Source organism: Schistocerca serialis, chromosome 7 (assembly GCF_023864345.2).
Source record: "Schistocerca serialis cubense isolate TAMUIC-IGC-003099 chromosome 7, iqSchSeri2.2, whole genome shotgun sequence".
NCBI classification, from domain to species: domain Eukaryota; kingdom Metazoa; phylum Arthropoda; class Insecta; order Orthoptera; family Acrididae; genus Schistocerca; species Schistocerca serialis.
The window spans coordinates 348700286-348724671 of NC_064644.1; the positions used below are offsets into that span (position 1 = coordinate 348700286).

General features: G+C 39.0%; 1 protein-coding gene across 2 annotated transcripts in view; it reads right to left on the bottom strand.

Moving 5' to 3' along the window:
• Positions 1-1669: 1669 nt before the first annotated feature.
• LOC126412512 (FAST kinase domain-containing protein 1, mitochondrial) overlaps positions 1670-24386 on the bottom strand; it is a 47613-nt gene continuing 24896 nt past the window's right edge. Inside the window, exons 5-10 of one of the 2 annotated variants that reach the window (XM_050082140.1) lie at positions 23800-24039; positions 23570-23720; positions 14256-14379; positions 3334-3447; positions 2617-2689; positions 1670-1918 (exon numbers count right to left, since the gene is read on the bottom strand). In XM_050082140.1, coding sequence (XP_049938097.1) covers positions 1690-1918; positions 2617-2689; positions 3334-3447; positions 14256-14379; positions 23570-23720; positions 23800-24039 — 931 coding nt within the window. In that variant the 3' untranslated portion in view covers positions 1670-1689. Of the gene's footprint in view, positions 1919-2616; positions 2690-3333; positions 3448-14255; positions 14403-23569; positions 23721-23799; positions 24040-24386 lie in introns of those variants that run through there. The other variant, XR_007575301.1, reaches the window with a different exon arrangement.

Here is a 24386-nt window from a genome sequence, read left to right on the forward strand (position 1 = left end):
GTACCTCATAGCTTATTCTACAGAACTAACAAAGACACTTTAGCTAGTAGCTGCTGAAAATTTCTGTGTCCAGACGGATTCCTTTCTGCCAAAGTCCATCTCACTGCATGACATTTACAGTAATTCTTTTATTTAAATAGAACCCACCAAATGTGTAAACTTTCATTCTTTGACAAATATACCCAACATTTATGCTGTTCACTACCAACCTTCTGTTGACAGGATGTGGAACATATTGTGCCACTACTGACTGCAGCTAACGTAGGCTGCTCCATTTGCTGTATGTGGCAGTGAACAGTTGTGCGATGGCATTTGCATCTTTGTTGTAGTCCTCAGTGGTGTTCAAACTTCACGGCTTTTGGTTTAATTTAGCGTGTTAATCAATTTTTGATTTTTTCTGGGTGAGCACAAACGAAAAATCTCTCAGTTACCTTGTACCCAGAAACAAATTTAAATTTTTTGATGAGTTTTTACCTGTGACTTTTTAAGAACTGATTAAATTTATTACCACACATTATTATATAAACATGGTATTGTACACTCAGTTTCCTTCTCTCATACAGGTTTTATACAATGTATTGGAGAGGATTACAATTTTTAATCATGTATGCTTATTACATGTTTTTGCTCATATTTTGGTGGTATTAACATTTTCCTCAATTCTGCATTATCCTCAATTTTGTGTTTATTAAATCCGGATCACACGAAAATGTGGAATACCAGTTTCCCAGTAGCTATTTGGGAAAAAATTCCACGAGTGCCTGAAAATCATCTCCAAGTAGCCAAACTCCATCAATGATTGGTTGAATTGGATCAGAGGACCAACCATGTAAATGCAGCCCACACCATTATGGAGCCACCACCAGCTTACCCAGAACCTTGTTGTCAAATTGGGGGGTCTGCGTCAAACACAAACCAGACCATCAGCTCTTACAAACTGAAATTGGGACTCACCTGAACTGCCCATGGTTTTCCAGCTGTCCAGGGTGCCACTGACAGGGTCACAAGACCAGGAGAGGTGCTGCACAGGATGTCGTGCTATTAGCAAAGGCATTTGCATCAGTCATCTGCTGCCCTAGCCCACTGATGCTAAATAACATCACACTACCCTAACAGATATGTTCATCATATGTCCCACTTTGGTTTCTGCAGTTACTTCACACAGAGTTTCTTCTCTGTTAGCACTGACAACTCTACAGAAATGCTGCTGCTCTCAGTTATTAAGTGAAAGACGTTGGCCACTGCATTGTCCGTGGTGAGAGGTAATACCTGAAATTTGGTATTATTGGCACACTCTTGAGACAGTGTATCTCAGAATATTGAGTTCCCTAATGATTTCTAAAATGGAATGTGCTATGTGTCACATGAATCACACGAGTATGAATGACAGCTCCGCCCATGCACTGCCCTTTTATATCTTGTGTACATAATACTACTGGCATCTGTATATGTGCATATCGCTATCCCATGACTTTCGTTGCCTCAGTATACATCCTCATTTCTCCCTTATTTTAGGATGCTGCTTTTCAGATGAAGAGTCTTGCAACTTCGCACAAAAAATGCACTCCCTGAAACACTCTACTCATCTCGTGGTGAGGTAATGTAATAATTATTGAGACATAAAGTAATAGAATATTTGCACTCTGCTCCCTCCAAATTAGAGAATGAATAAAAACAGGCAGTGTTTCTTTATTTGATGTATAATTCAGACTGTTTAGTAGGTTGTTTCTGAAAGATACAATCTTCTAGGAATCTAGCTTTAGCCTCTGGCTCTGCCATGAACATTGACTGCCACAATCGTGCTGCAATGCCAACCACACGATAGCCCAACATCTCAAGGTGTCGTTGCTTCATCTGCTGGGGCCCCTTCAACCGCTCTCCACTGAATGCATCTTCTCTCAGCAGCAACACGGCAATTCTGAAAATAGTAATCACACTTAATAATTGGGTACAGCAACTGCATAATTATTTTTTATTCAAAATATCATGACCAATTATTAAAACAAATCTTGAGACTAAAACTGCAAGTACTACATGTGAATTCACGAGCTAACAGTTACTGGACTAGTTAGTCTCTTTTGATTATCTATAATCTCCATTACATAATTTAAGAGCAATAGGAAAAGGAACATTCACAAAATGTGTTCAGCATTATCTCTATAAAGCACTCTTCTTTGTGTTTTCTCAGTCCACCAGCAAAATAATGGATTCAGATAATTCAACAATGTAAATGTTAGATCTGCATTTGACAGCACTGCTTTCAAGACCAAAATGAGTAAGCAAAACAAAAGAAAGCTAGCAATAGGAGATGTTTACATACTAAGGATTACACAATAATGTTACTATTGGGAATAGAAGAAGTACTATACAGGATTATCTTGTGTCAATCATATGGCTGCCAAAATATATACCATGAAAGATGGCAAATTATAAAAACCCTTATTTGTATTCTTCACTGGAGACCTTTGAACAGCTTCTGACAAACTTGCAACAACAGATTATGTTGCTACCACGTATGTTTATTGGAAGTAAGACAATATCAGTCCTACATCAGTCCTACATCTTTCACGGTGAATTTCATAAAAAAGGCAATTCATTGAAAGTGTTTCTACTTACTTTGATATTTGATGATCTGAGATGAATTTGGTGTTGACAGGATTGTTTTCAGCATCCAACAGCAACAAGAAATCTGAAACAAGAGACTAAATAATATTAATATTCATTATAACTGAAAGTCAAATGTTATCAATATCTAGTGGCAACATGAATAATATTATGAACTCCATCATTTTTAAAGGTTTCATTTTTAGTTCTTTGTATCCAATAATAATTTATTTGATAGGCTAGCTCTCCACACCAACATTGTAAATGAACTTAAGTTCGCAATAACTAACTAATGTTGTTACAAGAAGACTGCTGGAATAGTCCCACTCTAGACACTTCATCACTCCTTGTTGTCATTAAAAGCATACATTCCTCAGGTGTATTGTCAGTACTTGGTGTCCAATGTGCACAATATTTTGGGAAGCAGCCCTGTCACTACCAATAAGTGGTGATGGTGACAGCATTGTTCACCAAAATATTGTGCCTAGTATACCAAGTACTGACAGTACAACTGCTAACTATTCTGTCAATAAATAGAGTGGGATAATCTAAAGAAGCACAATGTGAAGATTTTTTACCTTTGGGTTACTTTGTGTGTACAACCACAATGGAAAATTATTCCCTACTGAAAAGTTTTTTCTGTCCATGTGAACACACACTCATTTACACAAATGCTTAAGGAACTGAAAATATAGAGATTTTCACAGAACATTAAGAAGCACAGCTTACCAATTTTATATGAATATGGTGAAAACACATCTGATTCTATAAACTGTTTTCCACCCACAACTGTGATGAGATGCTTCAGCACATCTTGTTGGAAAACGGACTTGAGTTTTGGTTCTGGAAAAAAGTAATGAAGTAACAACATTATAACAGCACATAGCTATCGTGCCTCAAAGCACCATTCCTGCAAAAATTTATTAGTACCAGCTCGAAGATCATAAAATTGTGGGGAAAATAAATATCAACAGTGACTGACACACTGGGGAAATCCGTTAACAAAGAGACTGTAGAAATCATCTATATTCTGCACAGAGTGAACACAGCAGAGGAAAATAAGTATGTTGATTAAAATAATGCATTATTGAGCTACCTGTCAGACAAGATGAAACACTTAGTCGTTTCTGGAGATTTCAATGTAGATTTCTTAAAAGATAGAAGAAAAATGGACTGGAGTCATTACTTGGGTGTTTCAATCTAATTTCAGTAATCACTTTTTTAACTTGTGTGCAATGAAATAGTAGGACTCTGATAACATTTTTGCCTACAGTGCTCAGGCTGAAACAATTAATATGTGCCCATTTGTTAATGGAGCATCTGATCATGATGCAAAATTAATAATGGAAATAAGCATTATACAGTAGCACCATAGAGAATACAAAGCAGTGAGGCATGTTAATGAGAATGGGATACATTGTTTTACGAGTGAGTTAAAGTGAGTGATGTGGGATGAGGTATATAGTGCAAGAAATGCTCATGTCAAACTCCAAATCAAATTTTTTGTTGGTACCTGAATGTTGGCTTTCCTAAAAAGTTAGCCAGAAAATCCATTAAAAAAACACAAGTAAGCTATGGATAAGTCGAATAACTAAAATCTCTTGTAAGAGGTAGAGGGAAATTTATTTAAAGGTCAGAATAAGTCAAGACCCACATAACTTGCGACTACAAAAAATGTGTAATATTTTAAGGAAAGTCACTGAAACATCAAGAAGTATGTATGTTCCTGACAGAAATTAATAAAGCAGAAAGTAAGATTAATACTACATGGGATACTGTCAAATGGGAGACAGGACAGCCAGTCAATGTACGAGATGCCACAACAATTACACTAAATGTTGTGACTAATAATTCACAAGCTGTGTGAACTTTTAACAAACAGTTTCCAAATGTAGCAGCAAAAACAGGATTTAAGGGTCCAGTTAAAGAAGCAAGAGAATATATTAAAAATGTCATTCCATTAATCTTAAAGCAACTAGAAGTAAACCAATATCCATCACTGAAGTTGATATATTTATAAAAATTCTAAAGAACAAAAGCTCATACGGTGTTGATGGAATTTCAAACAGAATTCTGGAACGTTGTTCTAACTTAATAAATAATGTCCTTAGTGATACATATCATGCATGACTGGCAATGAAATTTTTCGAGACAAATTAAAATATGCCACTGGGGGCCTCTTTACAAGAAAGTAATTATTTTTTGAAAATATAATGTAATTGTACTTATAAAACAATCTATTCACCAAGCAGCAGCAGGAGAAAATGTACAGAGGTTAAGTAAATGTGCAAACTTTCGGAGCCAGTGGCTCCTTCTTCTGGCAGATAGGTTGAAGGACAAGGAAGAGAGGGATGAAGGAAAAGGACTGGCAAGATTTATAAAACGAGGAGAGTTCGGAAAAGTAACACAGGATCCCGAGTCAGGGGAAACTTTGCAAACAGGATAAGATGGAAAGACTGATTGCTCTGGGATTCTGGATGACTTTTCCAAACACCCTCCATTTCCTAAACAATACAAGTCCCTTTTCTTCATTCCTCTTCCTTCCATTCGAAGAACTGTTGCCCGTTAAGAAGCGTAACTTATCGGCATGACACAGTCTTCTCCGATGACATATAAACGAGAGCTTAAGTGATGGACTGCAAGCAGTCAGCACGTAACTCGGGCAGCTCTTGCCGACGGGAACTGTCTGCTGTGGTCCCTGGGTTGGCTTAAACAGTCACTCTACAGGAAGAGACATGCTGCACTCAAGTCACTCATAATCGAATGGAGGCCAGTGACCTCTGGCTAGATGCCCAGTGATCCTTAGCTCTCGGTACTCTATTTGATGTTCCTGTATGACTATTATGGAGTGTCCAAGCCTCACCCACATCGACCCATGCATCAAACTGTAGTGAGGATTGCGACTGATGGACAGCGCCGGCTGAGATTTGAAAACCTGAGAGCTTACAAGTGGAACACAGGATAATAAGCAAGACAGAGCATACAGACAAAGCACCATGAAAGACTTCATAACAGCAGAAAGTTAAGTGCTCTGTATATGGTATATTAGACTTATATTAATACCTTCAGCTGCTGATAGGCGTTGATATATATCAACGGAGACAGGTGAAAATGTGTGCCCCGACTGGGACTCGAAGCTGGGATCTCCTGCTTACATGGCAGACGCTCTATCCATACGAGCCACCGAGGGCACAAAGGATAGTGCGACTGCAGGGACTATCTTGTACATGTCTCCCGCGAGACCCATATTTTCACCTTGTATGTCCACACACTACATTCATAGTGTCCCACCCCAACACACTCATTACTTTTGGAAGATATTCTTACCGAGTCCTGTAAGAGTTCGGGGAATATGTGTGCATCCGCACAGAAGAAGGAGGTCATGGCCGGTATTGTCAGAACTATATATACTTATATTGAAATGGTGTCTGTTCTTTCAGACATGTCCGAAAGAACGGATGCTATTGTTGACCTGCAGCTGTATAGAAAGAAAACAGAATTATATTAATACCTTCAGCTGCTGATGGGCATTGATATACATCAATGGGACAGGTGAAAATGTGTGCCACGACTGGGAGTCGAACCCAGGATATCCTGCTTACATGGCAGATGCTCTATGAGCCACTGAGGGCACAGAGGATAGTGCAACTGCACGGACTATCTCGCGCACACCTCCCGCGAGATCCACATTCTCACCTTGTATGTCCACACACTACATTCATAGTGTCCCACCCCAACACACTCATTACTCGTGGAAGACATTCTTACCAAGTCCCGTAATAGTTCAGGGCATAGAAAACTGAAAGGGAATGAAGACAGGAATAGTTACTCAGAAGAAATGTTGAGACCAGAGAAATTACCATAAATTAAGGCTAGGTGGGTGGCAAAAAGCAAAGATATGTTGTAACGCCAATTCCCACCTGCGGAGTTCTGAGAAACTGGCATTTGGGATAATGATCCAGATGGTAAATGTGGTGAAACAGGCACCATAGTCATAACTGCCAGTTTTTAGAGCATGCACTGCAACAGGAAATTGCATTTGGCCAGTATTTACCTTCTGATAAATTGGTGGTAGTCATACTAGTGTAAAATGCCCAACAGTGTTTATATAACAACTGTACATGATGTGTCATTTCACAGGTGGCTCTCTATTTGACAGTATATGGTTTGCCAATTACAGGATTGGTATAGATGGTGGTAAGAGGATGCATAGAGAAAATCTTACAGCGGGGATTGTCACAGTTTTAGAGGCTGTAGGGTAGGGAAATGGAGCATAAGGAAATGGAGCACAGGGTCTTACCAGGGTATTGTGGAGATTGTGAGAGGGATGCCATGGATTGGGAGGCAAGGGATGCAATAAAGCTATTCTAGGTAGGCAAAATGAACCTCATTTCAGGGCACTATTTTAGGAAGTCATAGCCTTGTCAAAGTGGCTGATTAATACATGCATGACCTGAAAAATACTGAGTGATAAGAGATTGCTCTTAAGTTGTTTCTGGTGGGATAAGCAGTACCAGGATTGGATGTGACAGCCCGGGGAAATCTGCTTTTGAACTAGGCTGGAGGAGTAATTACATCCAGTGAAGGCTGATGTGGAAATAGTGGTATGTTGCTGTGAAGAGTCTGCATCTGAACAAATACCCTTGCCTCAAATACCAAAGCTCTATAGGAGGCAACATCCGACATGGAAAAAACTGCAGCAGTCAGAATGTAAGCATTGTTGTTTGTTAGTATGTTTAATGTGAACAGAAGTGTGTAGTTGACCCTCTATGAGCAAGAGGTCAATGTTAACGAAAGTGGCATGGGATCCAGAATAAAACCACATGAGATTTGATTGGTAGAATGTATATAGAAACCCAGAAAATTTTTAACAGGTCAGCCTCACCATCAGTCCATGTGGCAAGGATATCACAATGTATCTATCCTAAACCATGGGCTGAAGGCTTATAGATCCCAGGAAAGCCCCTTACTAGTGCCCCAAGAAAAGGTTGTCATACGAAGTAGCCATCCGGGTTTCCATGGCTGTGCCTCTTATTTGTTTGTATGTCTGCCCTTCAAAAGTATAATAGTTTTTGTTAAGTATATAGTTGATTAAGGTGAGCTTGAAGGAATCATAGGTTTACAATAAGATAATGTTCAGCAGCGGGCATTGAACTCTGCCTTGAAAAGTTCTGAGCTTGATCTCAAAATTATTCACCCTCAAAATCATCCCTGACAACCTTCCAAGAATCCCTAATAAGGCACTGCTTCACGATCCTCTCTTGGGTACTTACATGTCCCTAACCTGAAACTTCATGGCAGATTAAAACTGTGTGCCGGACTGAGACTCGAACTCGGGACCTCTGCCTTTCGCGGGCAAGTTTCCGAGAGAGCTTATGTGAAGTGAGTCGTGCTTGGGTAGCTCAGATGGCAGAGCACTTGCCGTGAAAGGCAAAGGTTCCGAGTTCGAGTCTCGGTCTGGCACACAGTTTTAATCCGCCAGAAAGTTTCATATCAGTGCACACTCTGCTGCAGAGTGAAAATCTCATTCTGATGTCCCTAACCTGTCTCTTCTTTCCCTAAATCTAACTACTCCATCATTATCCTCCTAGTGGACAAGGGATCTAAATTTCAAGCTTTCACAACCCAAGGTTGCTTCATCAGGAAAGAGGGAAGGAGAGGGAAAGATGAAAGGATGTGGATTTTAAGGGGGAGGGTAAGGAGTCATTCCAATCCCAGGAGCGGAAAGATTTACCTTATATATATCTAATAAGTTCTTACCTTAGGGTAAGTCTTTCCGCTCCCGGGATTGGAATGACTCCTTACCCTCTCCCTTAAAACCCACATCCTTTCGTCTTTCCCTCTCCTTCCCTCTTTCCTGATGAAGCAACCGTGGGTTGCGAAAGCTTGTATTTTGTGTGTGTGTTTGTGTTTGTTAGTGTGTCTATCAACATACCAATACTTTTGTTTGTTAAGTTACATCATCTCTACCCCACCCAAACTACACACCTCACCTTTCACCTTCTTCCTATGATCCACAAACCCAATCACCACCCAGAGTGTCCCTTAGTTGCTGGCCTCAAAGCACCCACTGAATGTATATCTGCCATAGTTGATCAACATCTGCAACCTATAGTACAAAGACTTCCCTCCTACATTAAAGACACCAACCATTTCCTAGATCTTCTGAAAACTGTGCCTGTCCCACTCCCATCACACAATCTTGCTTACTGAGCGAGGTGGGCAGTGGTTGGCACACTGGACTTGCATTCAGGAGAATGACGGGTCAAACCTGTCTCTGGGCCATCCTGATTTACGTTTTCCGTGATTTCCCTAAATCGTTTCAGGCAAATGGTTCCTTTGAAAGGGCATGACTGATTTCCTTCCCAATCCTCCCTAATCTGAGCTGGTTCTCGTCTCTAATGACCTCGTTATTGACAGGATGTCCACATCTTGCTTGTCATCTTTGATGCCACCTTCCTCTACACCAACATCCCCAGATACATCATCTATCTGCTGCTGAACATTACCTCGAACTGTGCTCACTGACTGCAAACCTATGACATCCTACGTGCTCATCTTAATCAATTTTATACTTACCAGCAACTAGTGTATCTTTGAGGGCAAGGCATGCAAACAAATCAAGGTTCCACCCATGGCAACCAGGATGGTTCCCTTCTATGACAACCTTTTTATGGTCCACTTGTAGGGGGCTTTCCTGGGATCCATAAATCTTAAGCCCATGGTTTGATTTAGATGCACTGATGACATCTTTGCCATATGAACTCGTGGGGGGGTCACCAGCTAAAGTTTTGGAATCTCTAAATACCTCTGTTCAAATTAAACCTACTAACAAACAACAGCCCCTATATTTTGACTGTTGCAATCCTTCCCATGTCAAACATTGCCTCCTACAATGCTTTGGCATTCAAGGGAATAGTATTCGTTCAGATGCAGTCTCTTTACAGCAATGTGCTACAATTTTCACTTCAGTCCTCACTGGAAGTAATTACCCCACAGCCTTGATCGAAAGCAGATTTAATGGTTAATCACATCACACCCTGGTACAGTTCATCCCACCAAAAAATGGCTTAAAAATACATTTCTTGTCACTCAGTATTTGTTTGGTCTTGAACGTATTAATCAGCTACTTTGACAAGGCTATGACAGTGAGAAAAACGTATGAACTCTATATTCAATGGTGTAGGAACACTAGCAAAGAACTGGTGAAAGCAAAATATTACTATCATGTTTCCAGTTCAAAATTTAATCTACACTTCAAGCCTCCGTCCAAAGATACTTGTACAAAATGTGATGAACTACAGTCGAAGACTGCAACTGAGGACAATCTACAAGAGAGACATAGGCTGCAAAACAACAAGGACGAACACTTAGCACGGGCTGAAGAGTCGATGAAACAAGACAGAAACACAGTTATCTGGTGACCAGTATATGTTTACATTTGATTTACAAAAGGCACTGCCCTTTCCAAAACTGCAGACATCTACTGCCTATTATAAGAGACATTTATATGTGTATAATCTGGGATGTCATACATACAAAGTAATAACTGCATATTCTGATTCATGTACAAGGCAAAACCATAATTGTAACAAAATTAGAATTATATTAATACCTTCAGCTGCTAAAGGGCGTAGATATATATCAACGGGGACAAGTGAAAATGTGTGCCCCGACCAGGACTCGAACCCGGGATCTCCTGCTTACATGGCAGACGTTCTATCCATCTGAGCCACTGAGGACACAGAGGATAGTGCGACTGCAGGGACTATTTCGCACACGCCTCCCGCAAGACCCACATTCTCACCTTGTATGTCCACACACTACATTCGTACCCCAACACACTCATTACTTGTGGAAGACATTCTTACAAAGTCCCATAAGAGTTCGGGGAATATGTGTGCATCTGCACAGAAGAAAAAGGTCATGGCCAGTGTTGCCAGAACTATATACTTATATGGGTATGATGTCTGTTCTTCTGGACATGTCGCGAGAACAGACACCATATCCACATAAGTATAATTGTAACATGTGTGGTTTCTTGATGAAATCAGTGCAAGATGCAGACATGAAAGTGGAAGTAATAAACAACAAATTTATGATACCTGCCCATAGCTATCTGCCCAATGATGCACACTTTGGTCTGATTGAATTAGCCAGTTGCAAAAAACAATATATTTACTTAGCTGGTGACTGCGTAGATATTATCTAAGGGTGTAAAAAGATAAAGCCTTTCATTGTTCGCATAATGACGAATGACGACTTTATGTCAACAAAGAAGCTGCTAGGCAGCACATTGATAATGAAAGGGGCTACTGACAGGAATCCATTAAATTGGCAGCAAGTCACTTGGATGCAATTAGAACAGGCAGTGCCATTGTCCATGAGGTTTAAATCAAGTTTCCATCAAAGTGAAGAATTTCATGAGGTGGACTTTCATCAGCACACGTTAGGCACACCTCTCCAGAACCTTGCATCAGTGACACAAGGGAGACTTTACAAGACCAGGTGGACTGTGACAACCAACAAGAAGAATGTGCTTGATCTTCTAAAATTTATTCCTCCTGTGTATCATGCATTCTTCAAGAACTTGCCTACCAAGACATGTACTTGACATTCAGATTCCCAGGATCAGATTTTGGACAACGAAAACAATGAACCTGTATCCACACAAGGTACAGTTACAGTAAATGACTGACAAAAGTGTTCAGTGCACAAACTAAGTAGCTCATTTCTTTTTTGTTTAACAAGTCATTTCCTACACATTTCCTGTATGATATTCTGTTTTGTTAATATATTTAGAGAGACTTTTGTGCATATTATCCTGTATTTATAATAGAGGGAAACATTCCACGTAGGAAATATATATCTAAAAACAAAGATGATGTGACTTACCAAATGAAAGTGCTGGCAGGTCGACAGACACACAAACAAACACAAACATACACACAATATTCAAGCTTTCGCAACAAACTGTTGCCTCATCAGGAAAGAGGGAAGGAGAGGGAAAGACGAAAGGATGTGGGTTTTAAGGGAGAGGGTAAGAAGTCATTCCAATCCCGGGAGTGGAAAGACTTACCTTAGGGGGAAAAAAGGACGGGTATACACTCGCACACACACACATATCCATCCACACATATACAGACACAAGCAGACATATTTAAAGACAAAGAGTTTGGGCAGAGATGTCAGTCGAGGCAGAAGTGCAGAGGCAAAGATGTTGTTGAATGACAGGTGAGGTGTATTTATCAACACAAAAAAATTATTAACACTAATAATTGTTTATACACTTCTTAATGAATGTTCCTATTACTCAAAACCCCATAGGTGGAGTTATGCCACTTATGCTCTGAACCCCTCATATTTTTGCAAGCTTTCTGAGTCATCGAATAGATCTACTGGGTGGTTCTAATGCTCCAGAGATCTGTAAATGGAAGCCAACTCTGCATTGTATCTTGTGTTTTAATAATCCAAATGGGATCCATAAGTGGACATTTATACAACACTGTTAATGAAACATGCAGCAACATGAATAAATCATGAGTTAATGTAGATAGCATACAGACTGAAGTGTTACAGTCTACTAAATGCACATATCAGATGATTCTGAAAGGTTCCATCCAAGTTTAAATTTGATTAGTATCTTGGCTAAGTGGATGGACTGACTGAGACATGGTCAATCAGTGTTATGAGAGGATAGACCAGTGAAGAAGCAGTCACTGTTATACTGAGAAGAACTGCTGAACACTTATTTTCATTCTCATGTGGGCATACACATTCACACATGCTGTAAAGGAAGCCCTGAAGTAGGGCTGTGATTGTATTTGTAATTAAAATCAGCTGGTATTCTAATTATAGCTCATGTACCAGCACACTTGTACAAAAACCATGGGTCTTCATTGTGTTATGCATGACATGGACCCCTAATCCCAATCATGGGCCTGATTAGCACCATGGGCCTCACATCAACTTGTTTGTCTCTCCTTTTTTACACTCTTTCATGTTTCTCTCTTGTACCCATCAACTTTCTGTATGCCTTATTTTTCATTTTTTTTTTTAACTTTGACCACAAATTTCCCTCCTTTTCCTTGAGTTTCCATGTAATGTTTTAGAGTGTTATTACCTGTCAAAACAGAGTAAAAATAAAACCGACACTCACGAATGAAACATCAGTGTAATGAAAACCTTCTTTTCTCAACATTGTTTTCCCCCCAAAGGGAAGGTACACAAGATGCAATCAGGACTTTATGTCTCCTACATGTTCTCTGTATTGCTCAATACATCCTGTAATTCTACAACTTCTTCAATAACAACGTCAGCAGTAAGTAGACAGAAGACTGCTGAAGCAAACTTTGTCAAGGAAAAAGTGTATTTCATGAAGCAGTGAGTGATATGTAAGCGAAATGGTGTGACTGGGATGACATACAAATGTATATGCGTGTAGTTGGGAGTATAAAGTAGAATAACGTTGCAGTATAAACATCATGTAATTAAGTTTTTACTATGCTTATTTGGCAAAATTTTGGCATATCAGCCAAAACTCAACATTGGCTTGAAGCAATATTTCAGTCAGTTTCCTACGTCATTTCCAGGTGATTTTGTTTTAGGATATCATGTAGGAAACTCATGGAAATGTTGCTCTGAGATGGCACTGCTATGTGACTGATATCCTGAGTAGATTTCATCACAGATATTTGCCAAGAAAGGGCATTCTCATTTGTTTCTGTATACTTGCTAAGTTTAATACTATTTTGTAAGGTGCTTCATGGACAACTAGATGCACAATAATAATAATAATAATAATAATAATAATAATAATAAGTTTGATTGCCGCATGAAGCCCTGTCACAGTCACATTATAGTTTCACTGTGCTCCACTAAAACTCATCAATGTTGCTCGTCATGCTAACTAGAACACTTCATAATCATTCACGAGGATTGCTCAACTGCTCACTAGAGCACTGTACTGTAGCAAATAGTACAGTAAATGTAGAAATCAGTAAATGGTATGATTGAGGTAAGAACAATATTCTTTCTAAGGGACACATCTGTGATAAATTTTAAGACGAATCTTCTCCAAGGAGCAGCTAAAAACTTTCAGTCTGCAAGAAATTACAATAAAATTCATAACTGACAAAAATAATGTCATTCAACACTGTAATTCCACTGTGGGTAACACAATTTACAGGATTTTCCCAGTGATTGAGGCCAATTTGAAAACCAAATGTGGATTTTACAGAAATACTTCAATGGGAAATGGCAGTTTTCTGGAAAATTTTAAAACAGTAATATGAAGAGCGACTATTCACCAGATACAGGTGAAAAATGATTCGAATCAAAAGAGAAATTCTAGAATATTTTCAACAATAGCTTTAAGATTGGGTCAGGCTCATTTCAGACCAACAATTCCCGCAAAATTTTGGAGAATATGACCCGTAATCTGAGCTTCCTGCGTTTCAAACCTTTCTTGGAGATAAAGACAAACATTATTATTGCAATATCTTTATGAGGGCAAACTACTTGAGACATTTTTTAACACGTAAAATGTTCTTTCTTCACTGGGTAATGGCCTTTCTTTTACAGTAAGTCAACAATATTTGATGACATATCCGACAAGTATTAAAATTTTTTTTGTTGAGTAAATAACTCACCTGAAACAGCAAGTTCCTGGCAGTATTTTTTATGAAACCAAGGTACATCAGCATCAGGATAATCCAAACAAACTGCACGGTTAAGCTCCATCAAATTATGACGAACACGGACAGGATAAGTATCCTGCAATTCAGCAGAATCACCAACTGTAAATGTAGAATGTATCATCTTCCAAGAATATTAATAGAAATTAACAAATTCTTAAATAATGATCCATAGCTGATTCGTTGCATATTGTAAACTCAACTACAGCATAATTAGTGCCAATCAACCTTTTCATTCAACAATGGAAAACATGCAGCAAATACTGACAAGTTACTTTGCTCTGTATGTGGACAAATAAATAAAAGAATGTGGATGAATTTTTCTTCTTTTACATGGTGTTAACAATCGCCCAATTTGATTTGCAACAACAAGAGTGACACAAAAGCGTATAAAATATTTAAATAACTTATGGGAATGCAGCCAGGTGATGCCTTCAGAAACTGGCAATATTTTGGCATGTGCACATCTCATCATTTTCAAGGCACAAATTTAATGATAGAGATAACCTAAATCTCAGTATGTGGGGCATATGCAGGTAGACAACACATCTGCCATAAACTAGCACCTCCACACAACAAAAGTAACTAAGCCCAGAGTTATCACTACAGTAGTGAAAATTAGTTACCAACAGAAAGGAAGTAGCATTAACCCTGTCCCTCTGTTGTTTGGCTAAGGAGGATCTGACTTAGCTTGATTTCAGTGCATGAGGCTTTATCAAGGACACTGTTTACAGAACAAAGGCTCAAGATTTGGTAGATTTGAGACAACAGATGTACACTGCCATTCTTAACGACATGCGGCAAAAAGTAGAGTACCATATTGATATCTTTTACGCTACAAGCAGTGCCCGTACTGAACTGCACCAACATGCATAAAAATGTTTGAGCCCCAGTGTAAAGTGTTGGACAGATAAAGTTATAAACCTAAACAGGTAATAAATGTAAACAAGTGTTTTTGTATACTTCTAACCCAGAAATACTGTATTCCAGGTGCCAAAGTATTGTTCTGCAACAGCAGATTTGCTCAGTTGCTGTGAGCATGTGTAAAACTTATGCTTAATACACCAGTCCTCCACAGTCCTGATGGTCTGACCAATGGATGATATGCAACAACCGCAAGGGATACAGTAGACACTCCCTTACACAAACCAAGATCATCCTTTACTTACCCTAAAGGGGACCTAATCTTAGATGGTGGTCAAAAAACACACTTCATGCCATTTTTCCACATGTTGTTGTTGTTGTGATCTTCAGTCCTGAGACTGGTTTGATGCAGCTCTCCATGCCACTCTATCCTGTGCAAGCTTTTTCATCTCCCAGTACCTACTGCAACCTACATCCTTCTGAATCTCCTTAGTGTATTCATCTCTTGGTCTCCCTCTACGATTTTTACCCTCCACGCTGCCCTCCAATACTAAATTGGTGATCCCTTGATGCCTCAGAACATGTCCTACCAACCGATCCCTTCTTCTGGTCAAGTTGTGCCACAAAATTCTCTTCTCCCCAATCCTATTCAATAATTCCTCATTAGTTATGTGATCTACCCGTCTAATCTTCAGCATTCTTCTGTAGCACCACATTTCGAAAGCTTCTATTCTCTTCTTGTCCCAACTATTTATCGTCCATGTTTCACTTCCATACATGGCTACACTCCATACGAATACTTTCAGAAATGACTTCCTGACACTTAAATCAATACTGGATGTTAACAAATTTCTCTTCTTCAGAAACGCTTTCCTTGCCATTGCCAGCCTACATTTTATATCCTCTCTACTTCGACCATCATCAGTTATTTTGCTCCCCAAATAGCAAAACTCCTTTACTACTTTAAGTGCCTCATTTCCTAATCTAATTCCCTCAGCATCACCCGACTTAATTAGACTACATTCCATTATCCTTGTTTTGCTTTTGTTGATGTTCATCTTATACCCTCCTTTCAAGACACTGTCCATTCCATTCAACTGCTCTTCCAAGTCCTTTGCTGTCTCTGACAGAATTACAATGTCATCGGCGAACCTCAAAGTTTTTATTTCTTCTCCATGAATTTTAATACCTACCCCGAATTTTTCTTTTGTTTCCTTTACTGCTTGCTCAATATACAGATTGAACAACATCGGGGAGAGGCTACAACCCTGTCTTACTCCCTTCCCAACCACTGCTTCCCTTTCATGTCCCTCGACTCTTATAACTGCCATCTGGTTTCTGTACAAATTGTAAATAGCCTTTCGCTCCCTGTATTTTGCCCCTGCCACCTTCAGAATTTGAAAGAGAGTATTCCAGTCAACATTGCAAAAAAGCTTTCTCTAAGTCTACAAATGCTAGAAACGTAGGTTTGCCTTTCCTTAATCTTTCTTCTAAGATAAGTCGTAAGGTCAGTATTGCCTCAACGGAATCCAAACTCATCTTCCCCAAGGTTGGCTTCTACAAGTTTTTCCATTCGTCTGCAAAGAATTCGTGTTAGTATTTTGCAGCTGTGACTTATTAAGCTGATAGTTCGGTAATTTTCACATCTGTCAACACCTGCTTTCTTTGGGATTGGAATTATTATATTCTTCTTGAAGTCTGAGGGTATTTCGCCTGTTTCATACATCTTGCTCACCAGATGGTAGAGTTTTGTCAGGACTGGCTCTCCCACGGCCGTCAGTAGTTCCAATGGAATATTGTCTACTCCGGGGGCCTTGTTTCGACTCAGGTCTTTCAGTGCTCTGTCAAACTCTTCACGCAGTATCGTATCTCCCATTTCATCTTCATCTACATCCTCTTCCATTTCCATAATATTGTCCTCAAGTACATCACCCTTGTATAGACCCTCTATATACTCCTTCCACCTTTCTGCTTTCCCTTCTTTGCTTAGAACTGGGTTTCCATCTGAGCTCTTGATATTCATACCAGTCGTTCTCTTATCTCCAAAGGTCTCTTTAATTTTCCTGTAGGCGGTATCTACCTTACCCCTAGTGAGATAGGCCTCTACATCCTTACACTTGTCCTCTAGCCATACCTGCTTAGCCATTTTGCACTTCCTGTCGATCTCATTTTTGAGACGTTTGTATTCCTTTTTGCCTGTTTCACTTACTGTATTTTTATATTTTCTCCTTTCATCAATTAAATTCAATATTTCTTCTGTTACCCAAGGATTTCTACTAGCCCTCGTCTTTTTACCTACTTGATCCTCTGCTGCCTTCACTACTTCATCCCTCAAAGCTACCCATTCTTCTTCTACTGTATTTATTTCCCCTATTCCTGTCAATTGCTCCCTTATGCTCTCCCTGAATCTCTGTACAACCTCTGGTTCTTTCAGTTTATCCAGGTCCCATCTCCTTAAATTCCCACCTTTTTGCAGTTTCTTCAGTTTTAATCTACAGGTCATAACCAATAGATTGTGGTCAGAGTCCACATCTGCCCCTGGAAATGTCTTACAATTTAAAACCTGGTTCCTAAATCTCTGTCTTACCATTATATAATCTATCTGATACCTTTTAGTATCTCCAGGGTTCTTCCATGTATACAACCTTCTTTCATGATTCTTAAACCAAGTGTTAGTTATGATTATGTTGTGCTCTGTGCAAAATTCTACCAGGCGGCTTCCTCTTTCATTTCTGTCCCCCAATCCATATTCACCTACTATGTTTCCTTCTCTCCCTTTTCCTACACTCGAATTCCAGTCACCCATGACTATTAAATTTTCGTCTCCCTTCACAATCTGAATAATTTCTTTTATTTCATCATACATTTCTTCAATTTCTTCGTCATCTGCAGAGCTAGTTGGCATATAAACTTGTGCTACTGTAGTAGGTGTGGGCTTCGTATCTACCTTGGCCACAATAATGCATTCACTATGCTGTTTGTAGTAGCTTACCCGCATTCCTATTTTCCTATTCATTATTAAACCTACTCCTGCATTACCCCTATTTGATTTTGTGTTTATAACCCTGTAGTCACCTGACCAGAAGTCTTGTTCCTCCTGCCACCGAACTTCACTAATTCCCACTATATCTAACTTCAACCTATCCATTTCCCTTTTTAAATTTTCTAACCTACCTGCCCGATTAAGGGATCTGACATTCCACGCTCCGATCCGTAGAATGCCAGTTTTCTTTCTCCTGATAACGACATCCTCTTGAGTAGTCCCCGCCCGGAGATCCGATCACCTGGTTTACAGCTGGTCAACAGTGCAATGTAATCTGATCTGTCTTTCACTATAACAAATCTGACAAAAGGTGAAGTATGTGGCACAGCATCAGTAGCATTGAAACCTGTACATTTTTTTCTGATATGTACATGGTACTTTCGTTATTTGGTCTCACTGAAGTGAAAATTTCATTGTCTTTTTAGAATGTCTGAATTCAATCCATCCAAATATTCCTTTCATGGTGGAGATGGAAAAGGTTGGCTGCCTTCCCTCCCTTGAAGTGTTGCCCTGGAGGAAGGCCGATGGTATGTTGAGGTGTGCCCTTTGTAGGAAGCCAGATCACACTGATTTGTATCTTCAGGCTGATAGCTGTCACCAGCCAGCTCAGTGGGAAGGGATGCTTTGTATCCTGGCACAGAGGGCCCACATCACCTCAGATCCTGAAAGTTTGTCACTTCAAATCGCTTTTTGCCGGAATGGTTATAATGAAGGACGTATCAGACACGCATTACATCAATCAACCATGAATGAGTGATGAATATAATGAAGTAGCACTAAAGTCTAAGGCCTTTTTGTCTTACATGAGTAACATTTCCAACAGGATTAGTCATACTCTGTGGAAATGTGGCATGAAATGTGTTTTTAAACCACCATCTAATATTAGGCTCCTTTTACGGGTCTGTGAAGTATGATCTTGGTCTGCATAAAGTGGGTGTCTACCAAATCCCTTGCAGATGTGGCACGTCATACATTGGTCAGACAATCAAGACCACAGAGGCCCAATGTAACAAGAGAAAGCATCACACACACTTAGAACGATAGAGTAAATCTACTATTGTAGAACACGACCTCGCACCAGTCATCCTGTGGAATATAACAACATGGAGATTATTAAGGAAGCAGTGAGATGAAATTAGCAAGTGACCTTACAGATCGACTTGAGGTTTATGCTCGAATTCTGCTTGGAATCCTGCTCTCTCCCTGAACAAACACAGGAACAGAGTTAATGTTACCACACCCATTGGTAATTAATATACACTATCAGTAACTTTTGACTTCGATCATCTTGATTGTGTGATGGCACAACTTGTTTACATGTGTGTGTTGTCTTCCTGCAGATGTCCCACATACTAATGATTTAAATTTCCTATATAGTGTGCTGTTAATGAATCTGTGCCTTGAACAGGACACTGTGAGCACTTGTCACAATATTGACGGTTGTCAAAAATATCACCAAGTTGCATTCCTGTGAGTTGCCAGGACAACACAGCTAGTGAATAATGACCTGTGGCAAGCAATTCATTTTCCAATGAACGATTTTGCAATTTCCTTTAAGGAGGCCAAAGCTAACCCACAAAAAGGAGTGATATCCTGCTTAATAAGTTTGTCTTCATTATGAGAAAATACTAGGGGTAATGCAGGAGTAGGTTTAATAATGAATAAAAAATAGGAGTACGGGTAAGCTACTACAAACAACATAGTGAACGCATTATTGTGGCCAAGATAGACACGAAGCCCATACCTACTACAGTAGTACAAGTTTATATGCCAACTAGCTCTGCAGATGACGAAGAAATTGATGAAATGTATGATGAGCTAAAAGAAATTATTCAGGTAGTGAAGGGAGACGAAAATTTAATAGTCATGGGTGACTGGAATTCGGGAGTAGGAAAAGGGAGAGAAGGAAACATAGTAGGTGAATAGGGTTTGGGGCTAAGAAATGAAAGAGGAACCCGCCTGGTAGAATTTTGCACAGAGCATAACTTAATCATAGCTAACACTTGGTTCAATAATCATGAAAGAAGGTTGTATACATGGAAGAACCCTGGAGATACTAAAAGGTATCAGATAGATTATATAATGGTAAGACAGAGATTTAGGAACCAGGTTTTAAACTGTAAAACATTTCCAGGGGCAGATGTGGACTCTGACCACAATCTATTGGTTATGAGCTGTAGATTAAAACTGAAGAAACTGCAAAAAGGTGGGAATTTAAGGAGATGGGACCTGGATAAACTGAAAGAACCAGAGGTTGTACAGAGATTCAGGGAGAGCATAAGGGAACAATTGACAGGAATGGGGGAAAGAAATGCAGTAGAAGAAGAATGTGTAGCTTTGAGGGATGCGATAGTGAAGGCAGCAGAGGATCAAATAGGTAAAAAGACGAGGGCTAGTAGAAACCCTTGGGTAACAGAAGAAATGTTGAATTTAACTGATTAAAGGAGAAAATATAAAAATGTAGTAAATGAAGCAGGCAAAAAGGAATACAAACGTCTCAAAAATGAGATCGACAGCAGGCGCAAAATGGCTAAGCAGGGATGACTAGAGGACAAATGTAAGGATGTAGAGGCTTATCTCACTAGGGGTAAGATAGATACTGCCTACAGGAAAATTAAAGAGACCTTTGGAGAAAGGAGAACCACTTGCATGAATATCAAGAGCTTTGATGGAAACCCAGTTCTAAGCAAAGAAGGGAAAGCAGAAAGGTGGAAGGAGTAGATAGAGGGTCTATACAAGGGCGATGTACTTGAGGACAATATTATGGAAATGGAAGAAGATGTAGATGAAGATGAAATGGGAGATATGATACTGCATGGAGAGCTTGACAAAGCACTGAAAGACCTGAGCTGAAACAAGGCCCCCGGAGAAGACAACATTCCATTAGTACTACTGACAGCCTTGGGAAAGCCAGTCTTGACAAAACTCTACCATCTGGCGAGCAAGATGTATGAGACAGGCGAAATACCCTCAGACTTCAAGAAGAGTATAATAATTCCAATCCCAAAGAAAGCAGGTGTTGACAGATGTGAAAATTACCGAACTATCAGTTTAATAAGTCACAGCTGCAAAATACTAATGCGAATTCTTTACAGACGAATGGAAAAACTGATAGAAGCCGACTTCGGGGAAGATCAGTTTGGATTCCGTAGAAATGTTGGAACACGTGAGGCAATACTGATCCTACGACTTATTTTAGAAGAAAGATTAAGGAAAGGCAAACCTACGTTTCTAGCATTTGTAGACCTAGCGATAGCTTTTGACAATCTTGATTGGAATACTCTCTTTCAAATTCTGAAGGTGGCAGGGCTAAAATACAGGGAGCGAAAGGCTATTTACAATTTGTACAGAAAGCAGATGGCAGTCATACGAGTCGAGGGGTATGAAAGGGAAGCAGTGGTTGGGAAGGGAGGGAGACAGGGTTGTAGCCTATCCCCGATGTTATTCAATCTGTATATTGAGCAAGCAATAAAGGAAACAAAGGAAAAGTTCAGAGTAGGTATTAAAATCCATGGAGAAGAAATAAAAACTTTGAGGTTTGCCGATGACATTGTAATTCTGTCAGAGACAGCAAAGGACTTGGAAGAGCAGTTGAATGGAATGGACAGTGTCTTGAAAGGAGGGTATAAGATGAACATCAACAAAAGCAAAACGAGGATAATGGAATGTAGTCGAATTAAGTCGGGTGATGCAGAGGGAATTAAATTAGGAAATGAGACAATTAAAACAGTAAAGGATTTTTGCTATTTGGGGAGCAAAATAACTGATGATGGTCGAAGTAGAGAGGATATAAAATGTAGACTGGCAATGGCAAGGAAAGTGTTTCTGAAGAAGAAAAATTTGTTAACATCGAGTATTGATTTAAATGTCAGGAAGTCGTTTCTGAAAGTATTTGTATGGAGTGTAGCCATGTATAAAAGTGAAACTTGGACGATAAATAGTTTAGACAAGAAGAGAATAGAAGCTTTCGAAATGTGGTGCTACAGAAGAATGCTGAAGATTAGATGGGTAGACCACATAAGTAATGAGGAGGTATTGAATAGAATTGGGGAGAAGAGGAGCTTGTGGCACAACTTGACTAGAAGAAGGGATCGGTTGGTAGGACATGTTCTGAGACATTGAGCGATCACCAATTTAGTATTGGAGGGCAGCGTGGAGGGTAAAAATCATAGAGGGAGACCAAGAGATGAATACACTAAGCAGGTTCAGAAGGATGTAGGCTGCAGTAAGTACTGGGAGATGAAGAAGCTTGCACAGGATAGAGTAGCATGGAGAGCTGCATCAAACCAGTCTCAGGACTGAAGACCACAACAACAACACACTTTTAACACCAGATACACTATATATATATATATATATATATATATATATATATATATATATATATATATATATATATGTTGAACACTTTACACAGTAATGTGCTGATTATTTCTGATATGTAAGAAAAGAAAACTTCTAACTGTTAATGTCAACAGGTGCTGTGCAAAATGGGAGACAGGAGTGAAAATTGGGACAACCATTTTGAAAATTTATTTAATCCGGAGCCAATAAGTGAAGTAAGTTAATTCTGGTTACGAATTGTTCGTAGGCATTTATAACCCCTATATGAATTTATCACAATGTGACCTATGGCAACAATGGGCTATTGTGAAACTTAACAGACTAAGACCGAACAAGATCAAAACTCAAATCCTGACTCCTGCTTTTTGCAGAGCAATGCTCTTCCTAGTAAACTATTCAGGTAGGACTCATTCGCAACTATAATAGATCAAATACTGTAAACTGTACACATAATTCCTTTTTTCCCCAAACAGCCTTAATTAAACCATTTATTTAGAACATAACTACTTTCCCTGACTGTCACTGTTGGTTATAAATGTCACAAAAATCATTTGTTGTGAAGTCATAACAAAACATATTACAAGCTATTGTTGTACAGAAATATCTGGGTGGAGGATATGAATGGAATAATTGACAGTTTACATGAATACATGCAGCCATAAAAGAGTGAACTCTATTGAGCCATGGAAATGATGCATAAACATTTGCACCTGAGAGAGTGAGAGCTGCCAAAATCATGTATACTGAATATAAAACACAATAGTTCTCATGTGAGGGAGGGTATATCGTAGCTGTGTTGCCACTGACATTTATGAAACCCAGACAAATTTGTATTACTGAATTAATATTCAAAAGGCATATGTATTGTTACATACAGTAGAAGTTGTTAGTTCTTTGAAATGAACAATAATCTGTGATGATGCACAGGATCTCAAAGTAATTCAACAGGCCACTGTATTTATGGCACAGGTAAATAAAATGTCAAAACTGCATTACAAAAGGACACATAAGTACTTACCTTCGAATAGCACTGTGACAACTCTGCTTCGATCCACTCCAGAAAGTCAACAGTGAAAATATAATGAATTAAAGCCTTTGGCAAACTGTTGTAAAAGCAGAGAGCAAGAGATGAACGAATGACTGCTAGACTAACCATGAAATCTCTGTCCCTAAAAAGAAATATAAATATGAGGTATTAACAGTAGTTCAAAATCAAAATAACAAAAAATGCTGATGACATATACATACCTGAGAATAAGATCTATCATTGCAGAAAAAAAAGAACCTGCACCTGTGGGTGTATAGCCATGCACATAACAAAGGGTGAGCAATTTTTCTGCAGTTTCAGCAAGTACATGTGCCTTATTATGTGTAATATAGTCCACCATTCTGTCAACTGTTGTAGGTGCCAAGTAGTCGAAGCTGCGAAAGTTCCAAACTGCATCTCGTATTATCCTTGATGATAGTGGATCATTACATTTTTCATATCTGGAAGTATTTTTTTATAAACAGGTGTGTTTACAAACATAATGTTCAACATACATTGTAATACCAGCAGTAAAAGCATAGTTTTATGCTGCACTAACTGAACAGAAAAATCTTTTCAGTTTTAAATTATGGTCACCAATGTGATATTTTTTCTTAAATATGTTATGAATGGTTAATACTGAAGTCTAGATACTTAATTTCAGTGGTAATTTCTAAGTACATCTACAATGAGTGGTGTTCAACAAACCCTCTCATTTTTCAATGTGGCTTATAATGCTGATAAATTGCCCTCTACTTGCAAAGTTAATCCTAAATATTCAGTTATTTATTTCAATATGAGAAACATA